General features: G+C 46.9%; 1 protein-coding gene across 1 annotated transcript; it reads left to right on the forward strand.

Annotated features, from left to right (window-relative positions):
• Positions 1–543: 543 nt before the first annotated feature.
• LOC123347046 (killer cell lectin-like receptor subfamily F member 1) lies at positions 544–8910 on the forward strand. The gene is made up of 6 exons (XM_044984474.1): positions 544–680; positions 3444–3542; positions 4051–4185; positions 7500–7654; positions 8038–8150; positions 8551–8910. The coding sequence occupies exons 1-6, from the start codon at positions 596–598 to the stop codon at positions 8672–8674; spliced, it is 711 nt and encodes a 236-aa protein (XP_044840409.1). The 5' UTR covers positions 544–595; the 3' UTR covers positions 8675–8910.
• Positions 8911–11575: the final 2665 nt, after the last annotated feature.

Genomic DNA, 11575 nt, shown 5'->3' on the forward strand with positions numbered 1-11575 from the left:
TTAGACTCTGCTGAGCTGTGAACTTGGGAACAACCACCATTTCCACTTTGATGGGCAAGACTATTGTCATTTTACAGACAAGCTGACTTGGTTTCTCCCCTCCCAATTCTATCATATTGTCTGTGTAGGTACATTCTTTTCCTGGTCTTTCAGTTTCTTTATGTTTGTGCAATAAAAGTCAATGTTTCGAGAATTAAATACTCAAACCTTACTACAGCAGAGCCAGCGCTCTGCTGTAATTTCCTTTGTTACAACTAACTGCTTGATCCAGAAAACACTTACTACTATGTACAGGGTTGCTTCAGACCCTACCCTTGAAATGAAAGCTAACTTTGCTGGAGCTCGGCAGAATGTGTTGGAGAGAAGCTTGCAGGGTCTAGTGATGGGCTCAAGGGTGCGGGGGAAGGCGGAGGAGTTGGGTGTCGCTTGTGTTCAGAGCCCAAACTTCCTGTGGTTTCTTCTCATGAGCAGGGGACAGTGCTGCTGCTGGAGGTGAGCCCTGAGCTGCAGAGCCTGAGGGTCAGTTGGTAGCTGGCTTATTTCCCGCCTCTGAGTATTTGCTGAACAGAATTCAAACCCAGGATGAGCCTGGCCAATGGAGGATGAAGAGGGGTACATGGTATGCAACCGTCATCAGAAGATGACAAGATCAGACCGGCCGTGTCAATCTGCGACCCAAGGTAAGTGACTTACTGTCTCCCTGTGGTATCTGTTACTGACTGTGCCTTTACATGTTACCTGGCAGGGAGGGGACGACTGAAAACATCTCATGTGTGTGGAAATTCTGTATGTGCCATTGTGATACTCTGGTGATGGCGCAGATAACTGCAGAGGGCGGTGGATAGAGAAGACGTAGTGAGTGTGGGAGTACGTACGGGAGGAGAGAGCTTGTACAGAAAGGATGGTCTCTGCCTTAACTAGAGCAGGACCAGACTCTTGGCACATGCAATAAATAGGATTTGGGTGATTATTTAAGGTAGGAGCTGGGGAAAAGCTAACAGATGCTGAGGAGCCTGCTAATGTCAGACATGTTAGTAATACCAAAATGCAGGATCCAGTAAAGGATAAGACATAAATTACCCTGTCCATCCTCCTGTTCAGCTGGATGGCTGGACAGGAGGATGGACAGAGTAAGACACAAAAGTAAATTCGGAAAAAGGGCATCAAAGGAGTTAAATAAACATAGGCAGATGATCAAAAATATGTGTATCTACAAATGCCAGAAGAGTGAAAGCAACAAACAAGTGAATTGAAATGGACACTGATAGAAGACCTGATATAGTAGGTGGTAGAATTCTCCAAATCAATGGGTTACTGTAGCACCTGACTATGAATTGTACAGGAAGAACAGATTACATTTGGGAGTTACATTGTGCCTGTATAATCTGCCTGGTTACAAATCCCACGTCCTCAGAATTCAGATCCACTAATATGCATACTACTGGACCAGTTGATGAGGTCCCTCACAAGAAGTCAGTAAGGAAAATAAGGACTTGTCTACATGGGTAAACTGACCAGGACAGTGAGTTTAAAAGTGATTTTATTCCAGAATAATGACTCCTCTTTGAAAGTGCACTAATTATTCTGGGAGAAAGAGATTTTTAATCAGAATAGAGTGTCCACATGGAGAGCTATTTGGGAATAACCATCCGGTCAATTTCCCTGTGTAGGCACGTCCTAAGTATTCATGGGGTGACTGGTAAAGTACTAGCCTAGAACAGAAACTGGCTAAGAGACAGGAAACAAGTAGCAGGACTTAATGGCCAGTTTCATCGCGACAAAAGGTTGGCAGGGAGCTGCCACAAGGTTCTGCCCTAGGCCTGATGGTTAATATATTCATGATCTGGAAAGGAGGCTGCAAAGCTGGGGGATGTCAAGGGATTGGTTAGGTCTGTCGGGATCGGAGAAAACTGTGAGGGACGTCAGACACCACCACGGTGGGTGAAAGAGCAACAGGCTGGAAAATGAAATTCTGATGTTGACAAAAGCAAAGTAATGCACAGCGGAAACACTGATCTGAGCATCTCCTGCACCTCGCTGAGTTCTAGATTTACTGTATCAGCTCAGGGGAAATCTGTGCTCAAACTATACACCTGAGCTGCTGCTTCTCTCCCCTGTGAGTTCTGTAATATACAGAACTTCAGAGCCTTGCCCGTGTCTCCCATCTATAATTAGGTCCCCTGGCTTCAATTCTCCCACAGAAGCATCTCCCCCGATCTAGACAATCTGACATAACTGTGCGTTTCATTGTCACCTTCTGGAATTAGGGCCAGGAGGGCACAGGCTGGGGTAGCTGAGGCATAAGGGCCCAGTCCTGCATTTCTTGTGATGGGAGCTCTGGGCACTCAGGAAGTACAGGAGTGGGCTCCAAGCTTGTTTAAAGCTGCCAGACAAGGCTTGGAACTAGCGGGGGTGGCAGAATCGTAGAGTACATCTAAGGTGTGATTTCAGCGTGGGCCGACATATCCGCAGTAGCTCTAATCGAGCCAGTGCACTAAAAGGAGCAGCGTAACTGGGGCAGTGCAAATGGCAGGTCGGGCTGGCTGCCCAAGTACGATGCCATCCGAGATGCTGGGTACAGGCTTCAGCAGCTAGCCCCTCCCACCGTTTGCACCACTGCAGCTCCACTGTTATATTTCGTGCGCTAACTCAAGCAGTGCTAGCATGGGTACGTCTACATGGGCTGGAATTACTCCATCCAGCTCCAGTGTAGACAGATCCTTAGACCTTGAACAGGGTTTAACGGTGTGATGTCAGATCACGTCAGCTGGCTCAGTCCAACTAACACCGTCCAAACCTCTCGGCCAGACAAGGCCAGGTGTACAGCAGCACGTGCGCTATACATGAATCAAGTGAAAGCTAGAGCAGGAGCCTCCGCTTTAATCTGACCAGTGTCGAGTGTACGTGCTTATGCTGGACTTCCAGAGTGTGATCGCTAGCGCCTGGTGCTGCTCCTTTACATCCCAGACAAGGCTTGGGGGGACTGAAGCACAGACTTGCCATGCAGCCACATGGTCACTGTTAGAATATACCCGTAAGTGGGACAAAACCACACTGTTAACTTGTGACATTGCTAACAGGAGGTCGGTGTTCACATGCTCATCAAGTTCCAGTATTTCATAGAATCATAGATTATTAGGGTTGGAAGGGACCTCAGGAGATCATCTAGTCCAACCCCCTTCTCAAAGTAGGACCAATCCCCAAATGGCCCCCTCGAGGATTGAACTCACAACCCTGGGTTTAGCTATTTCATCTGCTTAGTCTCAGGGCTGCCCTAAGAGTGACTTGCTCCTTGACTGACAGGTTCAAAATTATCCTGCTATTATGTGAGGGGGAACATAACCCCCGTCGGAGGCTGCTGCACCGGCTCCATTGGAAAGCAGCTGGTCACTACTATTTCTTGCACTATATGCAGATGCTTCACCAAACACTGACTCTTCCAGGTCACCCTCAGTGTCCCCGCTGGCATCGGATGGCTCTGGGGGTCGGCTGGGCTGGGAACATCGTCCTGCTGGGAGCTGTGGTAGCGATGGGCGTGTGGGGTGAGTAACTCAAGGCTAGTTATTCACTTGTGTGTAACGCTGCACCCCGAGATTTCCTCTTCCCCCACATTTCCACGGAGACTCTTTCTTGTTCCTAGAATCTGGGAAATGTAGGGCTGCAAGGGGCCTCACGGGGTCGTCTAGTCCAGCCCCCTGCACTGAGTCAGGGTTATCGATTCCAACACATTTGTGAATAAAATCATGGACGCTTCATCATTCCAAAGCAGAGCAAAATATTCCATGAACAATGTGTAGCTAAGAGCTGGATACATGAACCCCTGTGATCCAGCTATGGCAACTCCTCTGTTAAGCGTGCAGGGAAAAGGGAAGGCATCTTACAATGTGCAACGAATGAGAGTTTCTGTCTTGTTCTTTCTCTTTCCCTACTCTAAACTTGTCACCGCATGTGCACGTGTTTGTTTTGCACACACACACTCTCAGTCTCAGGTTGCGAACTCGGAATAGTTAACTCTGGTTCACAATCATGCTCTTTCCTTCCTGTCAAAAGGAAATTTTAAGGGCCTGGGGAATGACGGTGCCAATGAGAGACCCAGCTACGGCTATAACTGCAGCACTGAGCGGAAGGATTTTCCATTCTGCTTCAAACAGTTTCTATGTGAACCTCCATCCAGCAACTCAAGAGGTAACTTCTGCTCCTTTGCTCTCTCAGCTGCTTCCCCGTAGTTCAGTGACACCTAGTGGTCACTTGGGGTAACGCTCAGTGTGTACAGTACAAACTGCATTAAGTATCCTACTTGAGTAGATCCTTTCGTCCCAAAGGGCTTTAGAAACTAATTATAGTGTGTAGCTGGTAGGGAACCTAAATACAGGCATCACTTACACTTTCCACTGGAAAAATTTCTTCTGACTTTTTAAAGAAGCTCTTGCACCTTATAGTTCACAGCAGACCTTTGAAAATTCAGCACGGGGAGAGTCCTCAGGCTGGAGAAGGGACTTTTCTTTGTTTGAAGAAATTTCACTTAGGCTCTGCTGAGATGTGAACTTTGGAAATGGTGGTGGTGAGGAAAGCTTGGTCACATGTTAAAATAATAACAGCATGAGCCTTCTAAAGTACTGGGCTCACCCTGTGTCTGGACACACACTGCACTGGGAGCTGGCAGAGCAGCTGTAGCTGGGAAGGTGAGAGCTGGGCCAGGCTCCCCACAGCCCAGCACCTGGCCATGTAGCTTTTGCCCCATAAGCTTCCCCCAGAGACAGGGCGAGAGCTGAGATGGGAACCTTCTGACAGCCTCCGAACCCAACAACCCCTTCCCCCACATCGCAGCCTTTTCCTACCAGCAGCTAACGCAGTATACCTGTGGCTGAAGGGACCGAGTCTGTGCTGACGGTTCACGGTTCACGGTTCAGACCCTTGTGATGATTCATGCTGGGCATGTTGCTCCAGTTGAACATCATAGAATTATTGTTCTTTTATTTTTAAACTAGGAAATTCCATTCAAATAATGTTTAGGAGGCAAAATCAAGCCCTTGGAAGTCAGGAAATGACAGATTTATGGTGCATGGATAGTTGGGCCTCTTTGTGCATATGCATTAATAGACAATCTTTAATTACATGATCACATACTATTGTTTTCTCAACAGGGCCTTGCCTCATTCAGTGCACAAGATGGACCCACAAGGGGCAGAATTAAGGTTGCACGGGCAACTAGAAATCTGGCATTTCCTAACTTTTGAGTGCTTGCCTTTGCATGCTTAAAGTTCTTTCAGTGTTATCTACAGAGGGCTGGTCTACACTATGGGGGGAAATCGATCTAAGATACGCAACTTCAGCTACGTGAATAACGTAGCTGAAGTCGAAGTATCTTAAATCGAATTACCTACCATCCTCACTGCGCGGGATCGATGTCCGCGGCTCCCCATGTCGACTCCACTACCGCCGTTCGGGTTGGTGGAGTTCCGGAGTCGACAGGAGCGTGTTCAGGGATCGATATATCGTGTCTAGATGAGACGCGATATATCGATCCCAGAGAAATCGATTGCTACCCGCCAATACGGCGGGTAGTGAAAACATACCCTGTACAGTCATGGAGCCACAGGATCTGTGCCACGCCCCAGCTTTTTTGAACAGGCTCTTGGAGGACCCCTTTGGCATGCCAGACTTTCCTTAAGGGTAGGCTACCTGGTTTCCACACCTCCACAGTTAAGTCTCTAGACTCCAGCAGTTCTGGTGCCCGGTTAGTCCAACTGAGATAGACTCCAGGTCAGGGACTTGTACGTTCTTCAGGGACTAACGCACCTCAGCAAGTATCTGCAGTGACACCAGGCAGCCTGTTTAAACCAGAGTAGGGTTTACCCAGTCAACCAACGCAGCACTGGGAAGTCCTTAGGTTAGCACAGAGCAGCTGAGGTTATGCCACAGTCCATGTAGCATTTAATTTCAGAAAGGGGAACTAAACAAAAATGAGGAGGTTAGTGAAACAGAAATTAAAAGGTACAGCACCAAAAGTAAAATCCCTGCAAGCTGCGTGAAAACTTTTTAAAGACACCATAATAGAGGCTCAACTTAAATGTATACCCCAGTTGAAAAAAACATAGTAAGAGAACCAAAAAAGAGCCACCGTGGCTAAACAACAAAGTAAAAGACGCAGTGAGAGGCAAAAAGGCATCCTTTAAAAAGTGGAAGATAAATCCTAATGAGGAAAATAGAAAAGGAGCATAAACTCCGGCAAATGAAGTATAAAAATATAATTAGAAAGACCAAAAAAGAATTTGAAGAACAGCTAGCCAAAGACTCCAAAAGTAATAGCAAAAAAATGTTTAAATACATCAGAAGCAGGAAGCCGGCTAAACAACCATTGGGGCCACTGTACAATTGAGATGCTAAAGGAGCACTCAAGGACAATAAGGCCATTGCAGAGAAACTAAATGAATTCTTTGCATCAGTCTTCACTGTTGAGGATGTGAGGGAGATTCCCAAACCTGGGCCATTCTTTTTGGGTGACAGATCTGAGGAACTGTCCCAAATTGAGGTGTCATTAGAGGAGGTTTTGGAACAAACTGATAAACTAAACAGTAATAAGTCTCCAGGACCAGATGGTATTCACCCAAGAGTTCTGAAGGAACTCAAATGTGAAATTGCAGAACTAACTGTAATCTGTAACCTGTCATTTAAATCAGATTTTGTACCAAATGACTGGAGGATAGCTAATGTGACACCCGTTTTTTAAAAGGACTCCAGAGGTGACCCTGGCAACTACAGGCCAGCAAGCCTCACTTCAGCACCGGGCAAATTTGCTGAAACTATCATAAAGAACAAAATTATCAGACACATAAATTAACATAGTTTGTTGGGAAATAGCCAACATGGTTTTTGTAAAGGGAAATCATGCCTCACCAATCTACTAGAGTTCAGATGTTCTGCCTACCCGGTGTTAGGTGTTCAGTCCTTGGGGCTCCCATTGTTTTTCTGGATCCTCCATTGATATGTGTTGGTTTCAGTCCTTTAATGACCCATTCATGTCACCCAATACCACGTCTCCTGCTCTGTCCCAAGAGCAGATTTCACCCTTCTGCAACCACTAGGCAGCAATGCCAAGTATTGAGAGAAACAGAGACACAAAAAGTATTACGGAAAATTCCCGCTTGGTCACAACATCCACCAACTGGAGAGCAACCGTCTCTAAGGCGAAACTCTAAGTGGCTGTCAAACTGTGCACAGCAACACTGCCCAATAGCTAAGGGGAGAAAGTGAAGGAGAATCGCAACTGAGCATGATCTGCATTAGCCGCTACTATTCCAGGACTGGAGTGCTCACATCCTCGCCCATACCCCTCACTCCTGGCTGCAGCGCCTCCTGATGACTGAATATTGCACCTGTCCCCAAGCAAAAATAAGGGTATTAGCTCTAGCTGCACCAAGGCTCTGTGATTGACTGGGATGAAGTTCAGCACATGTCAAAAATTCTGCTCCATTACATGTTTCCATTTTCACTTCCAGAAGCATCAGGGTGCAAGCTCTGCCCCCCAAACTGGCTGCTGCACAGGAACAAGTGCTACTGGGTGTCTAAAGAAAAAACTCCTTGGAACAAGAGCCGCGACGACTGTTCAAAGAGGAGTGCTCGACTGTTAACGATTCGAGATCAGGATGAGATGGTAAATAAAACTGTTTGGGGAGATGAGCATCATTAGTGATAATTAATACACAAAACTGCTGTTGTGTGTCAGTTAAGGTTACTCTATACACAAGGCACCTACACAAGCTAAAAAGCAAAGGACTTAAAAAATTAAATACATACCCTATGCTCTACAACCTGGCAGTGGACACTTCACCAGTAACACAACATGGACCACAAAGAACGTACCACAACCTTAACTCTGTCCCAGCAGGGACAGAGGCTAAGTGACTGGCCCAAGGTCACACAGGAGTCTGGGCTGGAAAGGGGAATAAAATCCAGCTGTCGTGAGTCTCTGGCTAACACCTGAACCACTATAACCTCCAGTCTCCCTGTCAGTTTATTGTTCCATGTCATTTACAGGCCTTCATACAAACTACTTCCAAAGATACAAACCAGATCTGGCTTGGACTCACCATTACATTCCCTGCAAGGAAAAGGATTTGGGTGGACGGCTCCCTGTTAAATCAAACACTGTGAGTGTTGTTATCCTTGGAGTCCATGTAAGATGCCCAGCATGTTGCTTTCCAGCATTGCTGTGAGCAGAGGCTACTTATGGGCGCAATGGATGTTCAGTGCTAGGCACAGTCCTCTGCACAGAGAGGTGATCAGTCCTAAACCTCAAGAGATGATTTACATCAACAGTGCAGCTAATCCTGAGGGTTGGATTTGTAATGTGAATAAGTCGTGTCTACTTCTGGAAAACACCAGCCAGCAGCTTCTACAGGATCATGTGCTGGGAAGTCTTATCAACCAGGGCACTGTAGGAACAATTCAGGTGTTAAGGAAGAAATTCAAGAGGTGTCAGAATGAGGAAAAGCTGCTATAAATCTTGTTCAAAAACTAAACAGTGATTTTATTTCTTTTGTTTCCCAGGTTCAACGTAGTGGATCCTGCTGAAGGGAACAGCTGCGGGGTGATAAAAGCAGATCAGATTCATTTTGAAACCTGCAGTGCTGTATCGAAATGGATTTGTGAAAAAGACGCTCTTCTGATATAGACAGTGACATTAGTGCTCTGCACTTGTGTGTGCAAAGGACAAATCCTCTGTAGTGTCAGTCTGTCACGTGAATGATGAATAGCGTAGGTGAGCTTCAAAGGGAAAAAATGGACTTACGCCCTTTCCCCTTCCCTGCTTTTATAAGGTGGATAGAAATGTCCCCGAAGCCTTTTCTTGCATTTGAAATTCAGGTCCTGTCTGGGCTGGATGATTATAGTGAAGGGAGAACCAGTGAAAAGACATCACAAGTAGAGCTAGGGGGAAATTTTCCAATATATAGTTTATTTGCCAAAAAAGGCAGTTTGGTGCCGAACAAGACTATTCACAAACTGGTGTTGACTTCACTGAATAGTTTCAGCCAAAATAAAAACAAATAAATAAAATTCAGGGTAGGTCTCACAAGAGGACTGGAGGAGGAGACAGCAGCTAACTCCACCCAACAGCCAAGTGGTTAGTGCGCTAGGTTTGAATCCCTGCTCTGGAACAGTGCGAATAGATGAACCATACACATCTAGAGGTGGTTGTGCTATTTTAAGAATCCACTCCTAGGAAAGAGCTCAACGTACCTAAGAATCAGGTCTGAGTACGACAAATATATTTCAGAGCAAGGTTACACAGTGAAGATCACGCACCTTCAAGAATCTAAAATGCTGCAGAGAAGGCACATAACTCAAGCAGCAACAATCTACCCTCTGAAATTTGGAATAATTAGCGTTTGTTTAATTAGCAGCCTGGACAGGGTGACCAGATGTCCTGATTTTATAGCGACAGTCCCGATTTTTGGGTCTTTTTCTTATATAGGCTCCTATTGCCCCCAACCCCGTCCCGATTTTTCACACTTGCTGTCTGGTCACGCTACAGCCTGGATTTTCCAGGACTGCACATTTTTGCACTGCAGTTTCTTTATAAAAGACACATACGAAAATATTTTACATTCAAAAGTGCCTTAAAGAAATCTATCCCTGAAGTGCAGCCTGCGGATGTGAAAATCAGCTGTCAGTGACCGGGGCAGCACAAAAGTTGAGGCAGGGAGGGGAAAGAGAGGCGCCTCCTAAAAAAAAATAAATGCATGTCAAGCGGTCTCTAGGGCCACATTTTCACAAAAGGAAGCTCCCAGGCACAAATTCGGAGGCTGGGTTTGCATGAAGACACCCACAGTCTGTATCTCCCAGGGCAGCACAGCTGCATTGCTGGCTGTAGCTAGCAGAGGTGGACAGAGCTTGGAAGGGCCAACATCACGTGGAAACCAACACAGAGGGCCCAAGGCCCAAGCCAACCTATGGCACCCAAGGGGTTGCAGGGAGGCTGTCTGCAGAAAGGCAGGTGTTGCAGTTTGTGGATACAGCAAGGAGCCATGACCCAGTCTGATCGGTGCAAACCCCGGAAAGGCAAGAAATCATGAAAGGCACCAGGGAGCAACTGGAGCTAATGGCATGAATTGAGCAAGGGGGGAAATTTCAGGCTGGGGTTGAGGAAAGGATCCTGAGCCATGAGGTGGTCTGAGAATCTGGGACATTGCAACCCCTTGCAGTGTTTTTGGGGACCAGTGTGTTAAATGTATGAATGGCTTCTGCAAGCTTGTGTACTGCTCTATGGGGAGGGCGACCACAGCTTCTCAGGAGCTACAAACAGTGGGGGTCGATTGAGGTGAGTCACTAAACAACTCCAGCGAGGTACCACCCTGTGACAGCATGTCCCCCCTGTATTCACACACTACTCTCTATTTTAATAATCTTTTCCCAAAAACATACCTTGTAAGGCATTGTTTGAAAGCTAATAACTTGCTGGTCAATAATATCACCATGAAATGTGTTTTGTAACATTATATATGTAACCCTTCTGCCGTCAGACTTGGCAGCCACAAGGGCCGGGTTCAGTGTCTAGGGGTTCCCTTTCAACAAGAGACTTGAACCCCCACTCACTGACCTGGACAATACACACCAGCCCCAGGTGCCTCTAAGAGGCAATATTTCCCCTCTCACAAGCACAGAGTCTGAGTGTAGCAAAAACTTTTAATAAAAGGAGGGAGGTAACTCAGCATTAATTTGGGAAAACACCACAACTAGGGCTCATAAACATAAACCATGAGCAAAAGGCCCACCCCCAAGTTAGTTGGGCAGTGTCCTTTTCCCCTCAGGTTCTTAAGTCCAGCAACCCAAGAGTCCCTTTCATGTGCCCGACCCTTCTCTGCACCCCACTCACGGTTGCTGTCCTTGGCCAGTGCAGCCCCAGAGTTCACAGGTTCATCCGCAGAGTTCACCTCCCACTCTGTGTGGAAGGCAGGGGCGGGGGTAAGGAGGCATCTTACATGCTGCTGCTCGGGCACTCACTCGTCGCCCAAACAGCCGATTGCCGTGCCTCTCTGCGGGACTCTGCTCTGGCCCTCTCCACCAGCCACCCTGCTGGCCACTTGCCACACCTCTCTGACAGCCGCCTTGCTGGCCACTTGTCGCACCTCTTCATCAGCCTCCCTGCCAGCCACCCTGGTGGCCACTTGCTGTGCTTCTCCGCCAGCCACCAGCCAAGATGTTTTCAGAGCCCCCTACTTAATACAGCTCCCAGTGATTTCACCTGTTAGTAGGGGAGTCTCACTGCTGGTGCACACTGGGCACTCTCTTGCAATAGAGACACTATCTCAAAATATGTCTCATACTCAGACCTAGGTATCAGTGATTTCAGTTCTACAGCATGCAACAAGACTCTTCATGGAGTCTAAAATAGTTTTTCATTATACCATGGAGAAAGAAAGGGTCAAATGGTGTCTGGGACCCTTAAACAGGGCCCACATCCCCAGGTACAAACATCTATCCCCCCTCTATCTATTCACTAGATTTTGGAACCCATGTCCCCTGCCTACCAAGTGCTGTTTAGTCAAGGAAATGCCAAGCACAGTTCTACTAC

This window comes from Mauremys mutica, chromosome 12, assembly GCF_020497125.1.
Source record: "Mauremys mutica isolate MM-2020 ecotype Southern chromosome 12, ASM2049712v1, whole genome shotgun sequence".
In the NCBI taxonomy this organism is placed as follows: Eukaryota; Metazoa; Chordata; order Testudines; family Geoemydidae; genus Mauremys; species Mauremys mutica.

Bases quoted from the DNA above. Each gene is read 5' to 3' on its own strand.
- LOC123347046 (XM_044984474.1), top strand. From the start codon at position 596: ATGGAGGATGAAGAGGGGTACATGGTATGCAACCGTCATCAGAAGATG. The intron at 7,655-8,037 runs GTAAATAAAACT...TGTCATTTACAG, and splicing joins TTCGAGATCAGGATGAGATG to GCCTTCATACAAACTACTTC. The intron at 8,151-8,550 runs GTGAGTGTTGTT...TTTGTTTCCCAG, and splicing joins TCCCTGTTAAATCAAACACT to GTTCAACGTAGTGGATCCTG.